This window comes from Cryptomeria japonica, chromosome 6 (genome assembly GCF_030272615.1).
Source record: "Cryptomeria japonica chromosome 6, Sugi_1.0, whole genome shotgun sequence".
In the NCBI taxonomy this organism is placed as follows: Eukaryota; Viridiplantae; Streptophyta; class Pinopsida; order Cupressales; family Cupressaceae; genus Cryptomeria; species Cryptomeria japonica.
This window is the reverse complement of record NC_081410.1, coordinates 614,156,568-614,175,254: the sequence shown is the minus strand read 5'-3', so window position 1 is coordinate 614,175,254 and position 18,687 is coordinate 614,156,568. Positions and strand designations below refer to the sequence as shown.

The window sequence follows — 18,687 nt, the reverse complement described above, 5'->3', positions numbered from 1 at the left end:
ATACAAAAAACAAAGGATTGGCTACAATTACCTTTGTTGTATAATGAAGAAGGGTATATTTTTATTTGAATAATCACATTAAGAAATGATGCTTGCTATGTGTAATCAAATGTAGAAAGAGGACCTTCCACAACAAGTTGGCACAATAGTTGGCTTCCAGCTCTTGACACCATCTACAGAAATAACACGAGCTGCTAAATTTTTTGACAGTGGAAGGCGTTCCCATGTTTCACGATCAGCAATACAGAACCGTGCAGCCTGGATTGAATCACAATTGTCCACTGTACACCTTGACCATCCATTCTTGCTTCCATCTAGAGCCACATTTCTTGTGTTACAAGAAATTTTCTTTATCCATGTTCCACAGCCATAACATGCAGCCATAATGATCCCAGGTACAATAAAATCTTCTAACTCATTTTCATTTGTGGTTTCTTTAGCTAGATTCTGTACAATATATGTGCTTTCAGCATCCCAATTCGGGCAACCCATAACTCCCAAAGTAGGTGTGCCTTCAATCACGAGAGCTAATCCAACCTACAAATTCAATTGCTCCCTTGGCTAAGAACAAGAAATTCTGCAGGTAATATTGCTGAATATGAATATGCAAAAACACACAAGAAATTCTATTGCTGAGACAAGAAAATTTATTTGGGAAGCATTTATCAATGTTTTAAACAATTTGATCAAACAACCACATTTATACAGTACACCAAAATCTGTGCATGTGCTATACAAATATATATAGCAACCAACCAAAGTCCACAAAAAATAATTAACCTTTCTAAATATGTTCAAGCATTTTCCCTTTCAACACCGTTGCATTTATTGAGGTATAAGTTATGATATACCATAGTTCACTCTCACAACCCTCTTCTTTGATTTACAAAGACACATGTTAGGAGTTGTCAAAAGACAATCGCAATAATTAATATTTTAAATATTACTTTTTTGTTTCCGTTATTATTATTTCTATTTTGATCAAACAATGTAGTTATGATTTTTAAGTTCCTTAGCACATGAAATATCCTTTAAATTTCTGAAAATTATGATTTTTTTTAATTTTCTATTGCAATCTAAAAATAAACAAATGCTGATTTATTTTGTATTGGAATTTCAATCTTATCCAACTAGAAAAATTTCCTGAATGAAGTAAAACTCAGAAATTTATTTAAAAACACATTGCAGCCAAATACAATTAAATAAATATAAGAACCATTTTGGAGCAGCAGATAAAACACAATAGGATGCAGCTGAGCAGTCATACACTTTCAAGCTAGATTTGCAATTTCCCCATTTTCAGCTAGATTTGTGGAAAAAGTGTAATTTGATCAATTAAATTAAGTTGCCCAAATTTAATGTTTGCCGGCAACTTATGTTTAATTGATTATATATATAAGTTGAATGTTTTATTTTAATAAAGTGACTTCACCTAGCCAAAAATAAAAAATAAAATGATATAAAGTCACTTTGTGGAGGAAAAGATGAATTATTGTTAAAAGTGGTTTTTAAATATATTTTTCCGGAATGTTCCACCAAGAATTATAAAAAGGGGTTGAAGTGATTCATTTGGGCATTCTATGCATTTGGGGTACAAGATTCCTCCCCAGCCAATTGTAGAGAGAAATGTACACAAGTTTGGAAGCAGCATTGACAGAAAGAAGACAAAAAGGAAAAAAAAGTCTTGGCAAATTATAAGGGAAATGCGTGCTTTAAGGAGCCACTTGGAAGATAAGACACCGACCTTTAGGAAAGGACCAATCCATTTTCCAAAGCACAGCTAAACAAGTCAAGGAAGGCATGAGGAAAATTTTAGACCCTTCATATTGGCCACCACACAAAAACAAGAGAAGCATTTTAATTAAAGACGAGAATTGCAGGTAAAAGCTATTGCCTGAAATAAAACATCAAGGGACAACAGTTAGCTGCCATGTTGACGATTGGCTTCTCTTTTGAGGACGTATGACCTGTTGTGACGTTTTCACACATCGCTCCATTTCAAATGGGGACCCCCTACTTTTTTAGTCCTCTTGGTCTTTTGGCTTTAGTTTGTCGGGTCTTTTTGTGGCAGTCTCGTCAGTCTCCTTGCTTTACAAGTGTTTGGGGTCAATTTGATCAAGTCTGCAACTCGTTTGAGCAAATTTGGTTAAGTCTAGAGCATGTTTTGTCCGTTTTAGGGTTTCATCCTTCAAACTTGGATTTGAGGCCTTTCATTTAAGGTTTTGGAAAAACTAAGCATTGCATTGGAATCGGAGCCCTTTAAGGAACCTACTCGTGAAATTTTAGCGAATTCTAAGCAACTTTCTATTTTTAGAAGGTTCCTATTTTTTAGGGATTTCATTGCCTCCAGAATTGATCTAATTTTGCCAAAAATCAAACATACTATTTTTAACAATTTCCATTTTTAGTAAGTTTCTATTTTTAGTGTCTCTGCATCTTGTTTTGCCCTAATCCTAACATTTTAAAACGCTTGCTATTTTGGGAAAGTCTATTTTGGGCAGGTTCTTCACAGGCAGACACTGAAGATTGAGCATTCCTGAACATTTCTAAATCTGGAAAATTCGAAAAAGCAGGAAAAGCACTTCAATTCCAAATATGGCATCTTGAATCTAAAAATGGTCGAAGAATGGCTAAGTCGGGATGAAACACGAAGTAAAAATCCATCACCAAAGCATTGCATCCAAATACACAAGGATGCCAAATTTATGTACTGGAAGAATTCCTCCACAAAACACCTTCCTGCGAGAAGTTGGAGCGCTCAAGGAAGGGGGTACTGGAAGGCACATCAAAATCACACTTTCCTGCAGATGCATGAAATGGTGCCCAACGAGAAGCTGGAGCGCTCAAGGAAGGGGGTACTGGAAGGCACATCAAAATCACACCTTCCTACAGGTGCATGAAATGGCACCCAAGGAGAAGCTAGAGCACTCAAGGAAGGAGGTGCCAGAAGGTTTCCCAAACAACACACCTTCCTGCAAGTGGGTCTTCTAGCACCCAAGTGCACAGATGGGCGCCAAATTGAGGGGGTGCTGGAAGGTTGCCAAGGCATGCACCTTCATGCCAGTCAATGATTTAGCACCCAAGTCAGGTGATAGGCGCCAAAGTAAGTATGTCCTCAAGGTGAATTCCACGCCCAAGTTAGAAGATCAAATTCCATGGCATGCGAATTGGAAGTCAAGGATAATGTTACATCCCACGTGTGCCCTAGTTGTTAATATGCAGTATTTACGCCCTAATACATGTTTGCCCTAGTGCAATTATGCTAAACTTGCAAGATGTTTAATGTGCCCTGTTTTCATGTTTAAACGGAATGAATGTGCCCTATTTTTTCATGCTTTAATTGATGAATATGTTCAGATGTTTATGCATATTTGAATGATGACAATTATGCTTATAATGATGATTTGATGGACTTTAATTGGTTAATTGATGAATTTATAGTTAACATTGTGACAATGTTTTACCTTTGTCAATGAATTATGAATTGTCAGAACAAGACAAGATTTTGGATCTAACTGATTTAATTGGCCAAGTGTGTGCAGGAGATCGTCGTCCTCCGCAAGGGAGGGAAAGTATCATCAGGTTGGGAGGTAAAGGAAAGAAAGAACTCATGTCGTCTGAAACTCTAACCCTAAGCCAGGTAGACCTACGATTGACCTTGTCAAACCTTGTTAGTCGTTGCATCAGGTAACCTAGATGGTCCGCGCGGAAATTTTAGGGTTCATAACCCTAGGTTTTGTTGCTTTTTGAGGTAATACGTTATTATTATTATTAATTAATTATTTTATTGATTATTAATCAAATTTTGCAATGACTAATGTTTATATATATATATATATATATATCTTATGTGAATACATGGGTACGAGAGTACATATACACGACCATATGCATGCTCCCGCAGTCAAGTATACATAAGATATATAAGTCATATATATATTTATATCACATTAATTATCTTGCATAGACAAGGTTCATTTTAATAAATAAATTATTACCTAGCCAACTTTATTTGGCAATTTCTATAAGACAAGAATATGAAATTAACGGGGGTGCCTTGTCATATAATAAATTTAAAAGCTATTACTTAAGCCACAAAGTGTATTAAGTGGCACGTAGCAAGTTAATTAAACAAATATTCCACCCCATTTTTAGCACATTACATATAATCTTTTTTACTTGGCCTTAATATATGTTTTATCAGGCAAATAAGTAAAGAGAGGAAATATTTTTCATTGGCAAGTATTTCATTTGAGGAGAGATTCATTCGAAGATGAATGAATAGGGCCAAGAAGCTTCTCCAGGAAGCTCAAAACGTAAAAAAAACGTGAGGATGGAGCACAAGTATGGCGTGACTCCTGGCTGTTTTGTGAATCCGCCTGGTATTAGGGCGTTTTGGCAACAAGGGAAAACGTTTTTGGGAATACTTAAGCCAATATTGAAAAGAACGATTCATTACTCTTACTTCTGGCAGCCGTAGAAAGAGGGTTTTAATTTTTCTGCTAGACGTTTCCAGAATAGAGGGTTTGCAACGTGGGAAGCATTTAACAGACATTTCATCTTCTAAAAATCATACCATGTCATGTAGTCAAACAAAACCATACGATTTTGATTTATATTCTTTTCATTACTTCTTAAATTTCGAAGTAAAGTGATATAGAAATGGAAGTAATGGAATTAAAAAACGAGTTATAGTTTTTATGTGTTCATTCCTTTGTTTTGGCAAAGAAGATCAAGTAATGTGAAGTTATTTCTTGTTGTTTGTTGTTCTCCATTGTAATGTGCAAACCCAATTAGGAAGTTAATTTCATTCTTCCAAATCTGTTCTTAATCAATTAAGAAGGGTTTCTATGGCTGTTAAATGTATTTCCTTATATCCTGAAAAGATGTAATAAGTATTTATATATATACATATTTGAATATATAAATATATTTACAATATGCACGTATAAATACTTATACATCTGAGGATAAGTATTTTGTCCCTACAATTCTGATTTAGAAAGAGGAAGTGTTATAAACTTGCACTTCTGATTTTGAAAAAGGGGTTTGAATATTTTGCAAAATAAAAAGGAATTTATATCTTAATTTTTGTTATAGCTGCTGTTAGCTCCTTCTTGAACAGCTGAACCTCCGTTTCCTTCATAAAATTTGTGGATAATCTGTAATTATCTGGGTTTCATAATAGAACTTCTGGTTCAACTTTTATATCTATGCCTAGATGTAAAAATATACTCTCATTGTTGTAAACCTTAGACTGTAACAACAATCTTCTTGAAATTTGAGTTAATTTATTTAGAAACCCTTGAATAAGGGCAGTTGTTATGTTTTCTTTAAGTAAATTAAGCTCTAAATCTGAAGCATCTGGAAATACTTAACGTACATGTGAAGGTGCGGGTACAGGTGTATACTTGTACATGTACATTGACATATACCAGTAAGTATATACCAGTATGGTTTATAACTGGTAATACTTAACGTGTATGTGAAAGTATTTGTACATGTGTATCCTTGTACATGTACATTAACATGTACTAGTAAGTATATATCAGCATGGTTAATAATTGATAATCAGTAGGGTGAACTAGTAAAGATTTATAACCTTACCTCTCAATTTAGGAAGGGTGCTCTTCCTTTGACCTGAATAAGAAGATTCCTTACCTCTTAAATGAGCATTTTAGATTTATCTAATACTAAAATAACATTAAACAGCAGAATCAGACGATCTTTCTAATTGAGATTACCATCTCTAGTTAATGAAATTAACTAATACCCTAGTCTAGGAAGAAAGAGGGTAGAAGGGCACCGTTGTACTTTTGATGCAGCTAGCATCATCATTGAGAGATTACTCTCAAGATGCCTAGGACAGCAGAGTCATGTTAGGCAAAGTTTATATTCCATACTTATGAGTTGGATGTACAACTGGCGGTTCTTATGCCCCCTATTTTCCCATGCCAGGGATTTAGTTGAACCATCACAAATCATTGCAATCTTTAATGAGGGGAAATAAACAGTAACTTTAAGAGTACTAGAGCTGATAACAAATGAGAATTTAAACATACATATGGCCATAGTTCCTATATGAGTTCAGTCGAACTCATCTGACCTTAAATCCATGCCGAGAAGGGTGTGATCATTGACAGCATGTTAATTCATGCTTGCCGTGTTAAAACTTGGCCAAGGTGGTGTTGCGTAATGCATGCATTTGTCTGATCATTGGTACCAGATACACCTCTAGTCAGGAGCGTCATACTAGTAAGGAGTTACCCTTAGTATATGACCGACTAATGCATGTAGGTCCTAACACCAAGTCTCAAATGGAATTGAGTTCCACTTCCCGCTACCTCCCTGCGAAGGGTCGGGCCAATCTAGTTGGATATGGCATGGGAGACTAGATAGTCCGTGGTTGGGCGGAAAAGCGCCTTGATGATACTTTCCCTCCTCACCGGTAACTTGATAAAGTTATGAAGTTCAAAATATTGGCATCAGTTGAAATGTACTCTCTAAACCCTCTCTCTTTCATTTAATGCAATGTTGTTTGCTTCCTTATTTTACGTTTATGTTTGATTTAGTTCAATGTAATTCTTCCAGTTTTTGTTATCTTTAAAAAAAAAAATCTATTCCTTTTATGTTAAGTTTGAAATTGATCATGCTAACGGTTATATTTGTAATAGCTAATTTCGTTTCAGCAAGTTATATTATGTATAAATGTTTCATTTAATTTTAGCATGTTACAAATAAGTTGAAAAGAAAAATTCCCCCAGGAAAAATTTTGAAAAATTCCATTTCAGGCATGAAAATTCGTCTGAATTTCATATTATTTTCAGATTTGGCTAGGCAAGTGAATTTTCTCTCTCCTGGACCCTGGAACTCAAAATTGAAAAAATCCCTAAAAAATAGATGTTAAAAAGAGATGGAAAATCTCCTCCAAGATAGGGAGAATTCAAAATTTCAAGAAAATTCTTCCTGGATTAAATTTTATCTCTCTATAAATTCTCTACAGGGGTTTCTCACCAAGTAGCAGCCAGGTCAACGCATGCTGAGGTAGTGGAGCATCTTTTTGCATGTAGTTGTCACATTTAAAGCATTATGGCTGATTCTTTTGCATGCAGTTGTCGCATGGGGGGATAATGGGCATTTATGGCAGTGTGAGCAGTTTTGCAAGGAGGAATCTTTATTGCACAATGGGCAATCTTTTGCATGAGGGCGCATTCATTGCATAGTGGGCACCTTTTGAATGTAATGGTTAATTAATGCTTTATAGGTGCCATTTTTGGCAGGATTGTAATTAATTGTATATGGGCATAATGGGCATTTATGGTTGATTCCCACCTTGTTGCATCATGTGTGGGGAATCTTTTAGGGAAAACCCTAATTAGGGTTTGCATGTCCTCAAGGATTGAAGCCTATATAAGGGGGTGACCCCTTCATTTGTAGAGGAGGGAGATTTGTATGAAATTGTTGTGATAAGTTTTTGAGATAATAACAATGAAACATTGTTCTTCGATGGTGTCCACTTAAGTTATTTTTTTAAAAACTTGCATGGTTTCACCTTCCTCACTTAGAGTAGAAGTAGAGTAGTGCTTTGATTTCAATGGAAAATGTAATGGTGTTTGATGAATTTCTATGGTTCATACTTTTTGCATCTTGTTGATTATAAGTTGCAATGTAAAGTTAGCTTGAGCCACTAAATTTGTGCTAAGTTCGATTGTGAATAGTGGTTTGGATTGCGTCGTGTTGGATATTCATATGCACTTTTCTCAATGAGAAAATCCTTCAACATCTTCAGAGGATTGCACCGGTTCTTGCGGAGTTGTAGTTAATCTTGGCGAAGCAGAATTTGGTTTATTTGGAATTTGTCCACTAAATCATTATCTATTGATATCACTGGCCTTAGGAGTAGATTTAGATCCTTCTAACCCTTTCCCCTTTATTTTCAGTTCATTTCAGTTTAGTTCATCCGAAGCAGAAGCATCACAGAATTGCCATATCCGATGATGCAGTTCCAGCCACAGCAAAAAGGTGAACGAATGATTCAAACATAAGTCCCCTTGGATTACCAGCATATCGCATCAGCCAACTGAGTCGCGTTCGTTGCATATAGGAACCTTGGAGTCGATTGTCTGAACTTCCTGCAATCTTAGCATACAATCGTACTTTCATCAAGAGAGAGTGAAGTGACCGTTAGGCAACTTTATTTTGTGTTAGGCACTGTCATAAAAAATACATCAACACAGCCCATACACATAAGCTGCCACCCTTCAAAGGAATAAATGCAGGTGTATATGCCATCGTGGCAGCATAGAGAGTGACGTGAGGTCAATGCAAGGTCAAAGAGTTCAAGGAGCTGAAGTAACATATGGTATTAGGTGTCACAACATATATTTCAAGGAGTCGATTCAAGACTTGGCTTCTCTGCTCCTGCCGCCAAAAGTTAAGGCAAGGAAACAACACACAAAAGCATCAACCTAGTTGTTTGGAGGTATACAAGAGGTGTATCCTTGGTCAAATGTGCTTGTTTAAGGTGAAAGTAAACAAAGAAAGGTGGTTCATTAACCCAATCTGCTGCAGCCTCATGGAGTTATTGACATTAAGAAAAAATTGATTGTGTTTTTTTGCAGATTCTCTGCTACTCCAGCCAATGCAGGTTCTTGTTTTTATGTGACAAAATGTTGGTCCAATTTATTTAAATAATATTTCTTCTTCGCAATAAAGAGTGGATATTTATTATTATAAATGCTACAAATGTCTTGGGAATTATTCATTTAAATACTGCTTAGCAAAATCAGATCTTGGAAACAAAAAAAAAAAAAACCATCAGAAGTGAATAAGAAAATTATTTTTGGGAATTGTCAAGAAATTTGGAGAAGGTATTTTGCAGTGGTATTAGAGCCTAGCTCCTGCAAACCTGTATTGTTGAATGTTGATATTCCGCTTTGCACATTAGTATTTTGATCTTATGCAGCCATGTATTATTTTTGGATAAGATCAGGTAACCAACCAGAATTTCCAAAAAATCAAGAAGAGATTGATCACTTGATAGGTGTTGAGCAAATAGAAGAGAAAATGGGTGACAGAGACCAAGGATCCCAGCACTAGAGATATCTTGAATGACCTTGCTAGAGGGCAGCGAGATTTGTTGCAGTTGATGACCCAATTTGTTCAGTTTAATATGGAAAATAACAATAACACAGATTGCACAGCTTACTTCAAATGCTTCTTAATTATGTTTTAATAAATTGCTGGCATTTGTCTTCATCAATTGGTGCCTTTGATTAATTAATTACACTGTCTTCTATGATAAAATAATTACCTTCTAATGTAACTCGAGTCTCTTTTCATTAATCGATTTGTCTTTTTTAATTGCTTCCTTGTAAAATATAATCAATCATCACTTTAATGAATCATTTACTTTGTTTGTTATTGCTTCCATAATCATCTTTTAATAAGTCTTTGACTTAAGCATATAAGTCGCTGACTTTTGTCTTCATGAATTGCTGTTCTTAATAGCTTCCACCATTGTTGTTTATTGACAAAATCGACTGCTACCTTTGCTACATAATTAACCATTACATTTCTCAAGCACAATCGGCTACCTTTAAACTCTATCACTCCATTTAACATAATTAAATCGCTGCATATCGAAGATTAATTGTCATCTCATAATGTATTTGAATCGGATAGCATGTTAGTATTATTCGCCGCCTTAATATTATTAAGGCACCATTCTGCACGTATCATTATCTCCAATAGAATCGTTGCATTCAGACTTTAATTTGCTGATGATGAAGTCATTGTTTGTTCTATGGACTGCTTACAAAACCACTGCCTTTGTATCAGTTGACCAATTGCTGCTTATATTTGTAGTCGATGCCATTTATCATAAGGACTTCAAATAATCATTGCACCTTTATTACTTATATAGCTGCTGTTTATCTTTGCCATGTTAATACGATTGCTTCATGTGATGAATCGAGCAGATTTCATTTAGGTGCTGACTTTCATATTGGAATCAATGCCATTGCTTATGATGGCTAAACATATCGGTTCCTTTATTTATTGTTGCCTTTTCTCATGGAATCGCTGCACTAACTTTTATTTCAAGCAATCATTGCCTTAGACATCAACTTAGTAATTAATTAACTTTCTTTGACTGCTGCAGCTGCTGACTTGAGCACCAATTTTTATATTGGACACTTTGTCTTGATTTACTTATGAGAATCAAATAACAATGTAATTAAAAGCATAATAAAGTGAACTTGAATAATCCAAATTTGTGTATGCTAAACAAATTAATCCAAATTCATGTATGTTCAACAAGTGTGCAAGTATCATCCAATATATTCATTGATTTCCACTATTTATTGATCTCCATGACACTTTGACATCAATGACGACCTTGTCCGTGTCTTTGATATTAATAACAACACTGTCTTCTTACCTTTGACATCAATGACAACATTTCCAACAATTGCAACAATCAGAAAAATTGTCAAGGTGTCAAAGTTTGATCCTAAGAAGCCTGAAAAATTGAAAGATATTGTGGAGATGATGGAAGCCTTGGAGGAGATGGTAGCCCACATGCTCAAGCTTGACAAGCAAATGAGAGAGAAGTTGAAGCTGATAGACTCAATGGACAGCAAAGTGATGCCTGGCATCAAAGACGATAAGGATCAAGCTAAAATCCTAGAGCAGTGCAAGGTAAAATTCAGTGATGTTGGCCCAAAGGTTGTATCCTTTGTTTGTGTTGATAGTGAATTGAACATGGGATTACTGGATTCAATACTAGATGATATGTATGCCCTTGAGATGCTATGTGATAGTTTCAGTAAGGAAACAAGGGCAATTTTGGATGCTAAATATGCCAGCCATAATGACAAAATTGTCAAGATTCAAGAATTTCAATGGCCTGATGAAAGGTCATATGTGACATGAAAGAGAGAATTGCACTTCAATCAGTCATCAAATCAAACTCAGCAGATGATCTAGGTTTTGGTAGTTTAGCAGTAGTGCATAAAGATTGGAGCATTACATCAAGAAGCATGTGATCTTTGATATATTTTAAATGCTAAATCAAATATTCTAACGAGCACAAATTCCCAAATCTGTTTTGTAATTGAAAAGTCAAACTATTGTAAAAACTTGTCATTAGGTCTTAGGCCGACATATTTTGCACTTTTGATATAAAAAGGAACTTGTAATGTTGTATAAAGGATCTTGAATATAAATGAAAAATAGTCAGATTGGATCTAATTGAAAGTTTTGTGATTTTTTGGAGATATTCAATAATGATAAGTATTGTTCATTGTTGCAGAGCAAATTTTGCATGTGAGTTTAAGCATTTTGTATGACAATTTTCTATTCAAATTGAAGCTAATATGAAAAACACTATATGTGTGTGTTCTTTGTAATTTTCTCCTTCAAAATGTGCATTTTTCTTTTATGTGAAGAAATCAAGGGTTTCTAAGCAAATCAGTATACATTTGCTATATGGTGTATCTTATTTATTGTTTTTATGCAAGTAATAAATTAAAAAAGCTCTCAAAAAGATATGGGGGATATGTATTGTATTAAGGGGTTCTTTAAGTAGAGCTGCAGATTATACCCTTTCTTGGACATATTGTAATGCAGTGGTATGTTTATCAGTCCTTTACGTAAGAAGTTTTGTTGTCAGAAGAAGGCATTTGCATGTAGTATTTGACCCTGTTGCTTGGACAGGCACCGATCTGAGGATATTTCCTGATCCAAAACCTAGATTCTCAAAACCCTAAAAATATAAAACAACATTTTATTATTTTATTGTATTTAAGTTGTTCCATGTTCTCAAGGTGCTGAAATGGATAAGTTATTAAGGATTTAGCTAATCTGAAATAAAATCATTCAGACCTTAATACAAGTGTGAGAACATTTTGCTTCAGTCAATATCTTAGTATATAAGGGCCACTATTTCAAGTATTGAAACAATGGTTACCTCCCAAGGTCTAGCTGAGTCTAAAGTGCAGAGGAGAACAAGACACTGTTCGTTGGCCACTGTTCTGAGAGTCTCAAAGATTGAAGAATTATAGAGATAATCAGTCAATCAGTTAGGAGCACCAACACAACGATCAATAATGAAGGGATGATACCTTGCAAAGAGTATGATGTTAGTGAAAAGATGAGACTTCCACCCCCCCACAACTAAAGATATAAAAGTAGAGACATTTCATTTGTAGAAGGCATCATCAATAAGCAACTGAAAGAATTAAGAAAGCAATTGAATAAATTCAATACATAAAACCTTGCAGCAATTAATATATTTCAGAAATTAAATTATTGCAGACATTTGAGAATAATTGTTTTGATTCATCAAGAGGTATTTAATTAGAAATAATCTAGCAAATTCCTTGAAAAATCATGTCTTGAATTCATGAAGTGTCTTGCAAATAGGAAGGATGGACAGACTTCTGAGTTCACGAGAGATGAATGGACGACCCATCTTCATGCTCTTATCAAGTTGGACAAAAGCTGGAAGGATGGCCAGCCTCCCATGCTTTTGGAACACGAGTTACGTGAACAGCCAGCCTTCCATGCTCTTGAAATAGATCAAGGAGGATGGCCAGCCTCCAAGGTGAATTGAGAGATGGAAGGGCAACCAATTTTCCATGCTCTCGGCAAGTCAAGGGCAGACAGCCTTGGGAATTGCCAATTTGCAAGCACTTCCAAGAAATTCATGATATGATTTTCTATAAGGAATATGCTATGATCCAAATATCATGATAGGATTTGAATGTGATCATAACTTCTTGTTGCTTAAGATTACTGTTGTCATTTTATGACACCCTTGGTCCATCAGTGAGAACCAATCGGAGATATGTTCCATGGACCAGCGCTACCCAATTGATCAAGAAGAAAAGCAGTGAAATCATGGTTTGAAGTGTTGTCTTCTCGGAAGTTCCTTGGCCCTCTCTTTCTCTAGCTCGAAACTTCGAAACCCTGAGGTTCCGAGTTTCTTTGCCTTGGCTTCTTTCTTTCCTGCTCCGGAACTCCGGAACTCCAAAACTCCAAGTCTCTGAAGTTCCCTTCCTTCCCTTAGCTTTTCTTCTGTCTTCTCCCCCGGAACTCCGGAACCCCCAAGTTCTGAAGTTCCTTCCCCAACTATGGAGACCCCGGCCTCCGAAGTTCCCCAACTACGGAGACCCCAGCCTCCGAAGTTCCCCAACTACGGAGACCCTGGCCTCCGAAGTTCCCCAAGTTCCGAAGTCTTCTACCCCAGAACTCCGGAACCCCGAGGTTCCGAAGTTCCTTAGTCTTCTACCCCGGAACTCTGGAACCCCCAGGTTCCGAAGTTCCTTAGTCTTCAACCCCGAAACTCCGGAACCCCCAGGTTCCGAAGTTCCTTGCCCAACTACGGAGACCCCGGTCTCCGAAGTTTTTCAAACTTCTTCCAACTTGCAACACTTCCGGATGGCATGATCGACACTCAAAGCTTTAAATGCTCCAACTGTTTTGGAGACTTATGCACTTTTTTTTGGTGGAGCCACAAGGGTGCATTTAATGTTTTTGGCAGGATTTCCATCAAGGGAGGTACGGGGCCATGCTTGGTGACTTGTGTCATGACTACATACTCTGACTTTGGAAGGTCAGTCAATCTATCTTCCTCAGAATTGCCTTTAGAGGTATGGCTAGGTTGCTTGCATGTACAAGTCAAGTGCATGCACTTCCCTACACCTCCAGACTGACATACAAGGGTCATAATCACCATTGTAACCCATTTTTCTATATAAGGTTGTTGAGCCTCATTGTAAGGGGTTCTCTCCCTGTTGCCTTGAGTTTTCTTATGCTCTCCTCTTCTCTTGAAGACTTGTAATCTTTGCATTTCTGCAACTGTAAGATTGGCGTTTGGCCTTATGATTAATTGAAGAACATTGTTCTTGCCTTCTTCCAACCTATGTATGTTGTGTATGCTTTCTTACCTTCATCATAGGTGCATGTTGTGGCTCTTTCTCTTCATATATGCTGTGTTAACTGGTTTTCTGAGTGTGACTTGTGGGAATCCTTCTCCCCTCTTGGCATTCAGTGGATTCTAACCATCTATGCATTGGGGTTACTCATATAACTAAAAGTTGTGCATCTTCAAGGTGTTTCAGTTAATTACGTGTGTCATTTCAGTATGGAGAGGAACTATCTCTTCTTGGTGCATCACCTCCCTTTGTTTTCAAGCAATTTCTCTCTTCTCTTTTCCTTTGCAAGTTGTTAGTATAGGTTTAGTAGTAAGTTTTGAAGTGTTGAGTTGGTTCAACACCTGCACCTAGATAGAGAAGGAAGTTGGCCTTCTCCGGAGATTCAACCCCTTGCGCAAGGTCCCACACTTCGGGGTTGTTTCCATGTTTCTCAAGATTGCTAAGTTGATAGCTCAGCAAGGGTGCAAGCTTTTGTGATAACAATTACTATTATCAGTTTTTAGTGATAAATATTGTTTGCAAGCCTAAAATCAAGCTTATCCCAAAAAGGGACATTACAATTGGGTATTGTAATGTCCCCATTTTTGTGAGCATCAGAGTTTGAGGGATTAGCCTATTATTTTGACCCTCGTAGGCTTGTATGGTGGATTAGAGGGTCTAGTTTGGAAGTTTTGGAGCTCTTCAGATGGTCGTTGTCAGTGTTTACCTCTCCAGGTTGTGGGTATATTCTGAGGCTAAGCTATTCAGAGGTTTTGGTTCCATTTTGAGGGACTTACTATTTATAGTAAGTCAGTTGATTTTAGAGAGGGACCCTTACTATTTTTAGTAAGGCAGTTGGATGCATAGTGGATACAATGGGTAACTCCCAGATTCAATCAGAATTGAGAAATAACGATTAATGATGGAGTTATAATGTTATAATTATTATTAAAGTTATACTTTAATAATAATTAATTATTAAGTGCATATCATTGATAAATTAAGTGGACTTTATTTAAAAGGGAGATTTAAATGTTTTAAAAGTATACTTTATAATAAGTGATAAAGTGTTATTTAAAGGGGAGATATAAGTGTTTAATAAAGTATACTTTGTATTTTAATGTTGTGCACCAAAAGGAAGGAAAAAGAAATAAAATTAAAGTAAATTAAACGAGATGAAGACAAATGCAAATTAAACATTATAAAAGGGGATTTGGATTTCATTTCATTCATTCTTGAATCATTCAACATTTGTCTTTTCTAGAGAAGCTTTGGCTTTGAAGAAGAAACCTAGGGTTTCACTGTAAATTCAATCTTGGAGAACATAGCCTCTCTTCGATTGTGTTGGTGGCTTCACAGGGAGCTCACATTTGAACTTTATTGGAGGAAATATCAATTGTTTCACAAGGGGTTTTGAAGTTTATTCTTGGCAAATCAGAAGTTTGAAAATAAATATTTATTGAATACATTTAATGTTGGTTTGTGCTTGCTTTAACATTGGCACGTGGGAGTCTTCTTGTGCTACATTATTCAGGTGGAAACATTAATAAGTATAGCAGATCGAATGGAAAATCAGTCATCTACTCTATTGTTTCATTTCCAGAATTTTGGTAATCTTGTTATCTTCTAAATTCCAGGTATGCTATGGTAATGTAAAGGCTTTAAAGAGATAATCAATAGATTAAAGGTTGCATTTTAACTATTTGACAAATACCCATTGCTGTTGACGAAGATTTCATTCTTGAATATGCATGCCAAGTGTTTGTAATAATGTCCCTTTGCCGTAGATGAATATTGTAGTCCTTAGGATGCAAGGTAAATGTTTGTAAAATTGCCTTAGTGCTGTAGCTGCATATGCATCATCATTCTCAATCATATGCTTGCACTTCAAGTTCATTTAGTAGCTGCAATCTATTTCCGGTCATTTCAAATATATTTTCAAGTTATATTCAGCATATCAAATCACACTCAAAAACCACCAAAAAAAAAAAAAACAATCAGCATTGTAATATCCCTTGGTCTTGTATGTCTAAAAATGTGCTTATGAGACACAAGGAATATCGTCAAACACTTCACGGACAGCCTTCCAGCTTGCTGGTCTTAAGATATCAGTCTGTTATATCTTATCAAAAGACTACAATGCTTAAGAATTAACATCTCAGCGCATTAATTGATACTATGGACCTTTAACCAATGCATAGAGATGAATTTACCACACTAAATGTGCACTTAAAGCTGACTGAAATTATATCAAACAGTTGGCAAACATCATAAGTCAATGACCAAATGTAGGGCAGCCTTCTAATTATTCATTCATGAGTCAAATAGACCTTACATCATCAGCCGATTTACACCATAGCATGCACTACTCAGACATGGACATTTTCAGACATATGACTGATATAAACTATTACAATCACTGAAAATTACAATGTAGATTGGGGAATGGAAAACCTGATATAAATACAGTGATGCTGGTAGTAAAAATCAGCGGTCATCATGCATCCCAAGTGCCATCTTGATCCTCATACATGGCTGTCATCACTGCTATAAGTCTGAAAACTCTGCTGTAAGTCTGAGAACTCTAGGAACACCATGTAATCTGCTCATTATCATCCCTAACTGATCTAGAACATAGCGCCAAACATCATAGTTGTAGCTTGATCAAATTCGTTATGTAATTGTGCCCTGGTTTGATACTGCCCTGCTGCTGTAGGTGGATGTCACAGAGTTGTCACTGAAATTGCTTCCAAATGGCTCCAAATCTGCTTCTAACCTGATTGGACTCCACTCCTATGACAGCGTCCTACTTCATAGATGTTCTTTGGGCTCATTCAAGTGAAATTACCCAAATCGATGGGTTTCCCCTATACACAGGTCCGTCTGATCTGATATAAAATTCTGATATAAAATCAGATTACAATGCCTTCAACAACCTGACTTCAATACCCATACAAATGCCCATTTACTGTAGCGGTACTGTTCACGACCACTGTAGCGACGGCACTGTTCACAACCACTGTTCGTACCAAGGTGAAAAGTCTTCGATCTGCCTCCAATTTCCAGAATTAAGTCGCCTTATTGCCAAGAGGATATCGCCAAATTAGTCTTGCATAAAGATGAATGTATCAATAAGGTGATCTCTAAATATGAGAGTCTGAAGCATAACCACCCAAAATCTGATATGAACTCAATAAGCTCAAATGAGATGACTGGAATGTCACCTCCCCTATGCAACCCCTCGAGAGATCTTTCACTCTCTCAGTTATGCAATCAATGGGAGTTATCGTTCCCAAGGATCCTTAGTCTGCAGACACCCGCCAGGTTCTACAAAACCAATCAATTCATCAATCTCAAATCCATGTACGCTTTCCTTCTCTTACCCTCTTCTATTTAACCTTTTCCATAACCCATCATGAGACACCTTCTAGAAGGGGGTAGGTACACTTTATTCATTTTAATTAAGTGACTAAATTTATTATTATTTTATTTTTATACTTTAGTCACTTTTAATTAAGTTAATTAAATATAAAGTCACTTTTTAATAATTAATTTATTTTAATGACTTTATAAAAAAATTAATTTAATTAATTTCTCCTTATTACTCCTTTTAGCCTAGAGGCTAAAATTGGGGACATTACAAGCATCAAGACCAGATTGTTGGCAAAATTTTTGACAATATTCCTTGAGCCTTTAATCAGCAACTTGAGGTCAGATTAGTCAAGGGATGCTATAGGTATCAAATCCTTTATCCTACCAGCTTGAGGATCAAGAAGAGAGGTATGAAAAATTAAGCAAAAGAGCTCACAGAACCTTGGAAAGTGAAAAGAGAAAACTAAAGGCAAGTAGCAACCCAATTAGAAGTAAGCAATGGGTAATCATGAGGATAACCTAGAAAATGAATTGAGGGCTTTTAGGGAACAACATGAGAAGACAACACAATTGCTTCTCCAAACACTTCAAAACATGAACAATACAATCAATACTCTTTGACCTAAGCAAACCAATGGAAGAGATATTGATTTCAACCATTCCAAAAATAATAATAGAACTCCATTAAGATCATTACCTAGATTAACAAGGCCCACATTCTAACCTAGAGAAGAGGTACCAAGAGAAGAAGAAGAATCCAACATGGCCGCAAATGACCTTGACAATGTAGAAGCATATTCAAGAATTGACCCTGACCTAAGAAAACATATTCCACTTAGAGAATATTGTGATTCGAGGACAAGAAACACCTCTAGAAGAGAAATAAAGCAGCCGAATATGGATTTAAAACAAAGAGTTGAGTAAAATGACTTTTCCCAATTTTGATGGATCAAGAAAGGTCACTGCGCAATAATGGATCCAAAAACTAGACACAACTTTCTCTTAGCCCCATGATGGAAGAAGATGCTATTGAATTTGCCATTCTACACTTCAAGGGAATTGCACACAATTGGTGGCACCATGGAATTGCCACACAAGGGCATCAAAATGTGGCAACATATGATGAGTTCACACAAAAACTTATAGATCGATTTGACCAAAAGACATTTCAAAGAGTTGACACAATTAAAGCAAGAAGGTACAATGGAGTGGCAGAATTTCAAAGAATTTCAGTTATGGTACTCGGTGGTGTTTGTTTGCCACATACGGGTAAACGATTAAATGCAGAAAGTAAATGCACAGAACATAATGGAAATATATTAAAGAACCAGTCTCTCCATTAATTCAGCAGTCCATGTACATCAAGTGCTTATAACATCACACTCAGACACGACTA

At 36.2% G+C, this 18,687-nt stretch overlaps 1 protein-coding gene across 3 annotated transcripts in view; it reads right to left on the bottom strand.

The window, feature by feature from the left end:
* LOC131056462 (putative PAP-specific phosphatase, mitochondrial) overlaps window positions 1-18,687 on the bottom strand; it is a 127,820-nt gene that overhangs the window by 56,571 nt on the left and 52,562 nt on the right. For 2 of the 3 annotated variants that reach the window (XM_059207524.1, XM_057990793.2), the window contains exon 6: window positions 125-537. In XM_059207524.1, the coding sequence (XP_059063507.1) occupies window positions 125-537 (413 nt within the window). Of the gene's footprint in view, window positions 1-31; window positions 538-18,687 lie in introns of all 3 variants that reach the window. The other variant, XR_009108689.2, reaches the window with a different exon arrangement.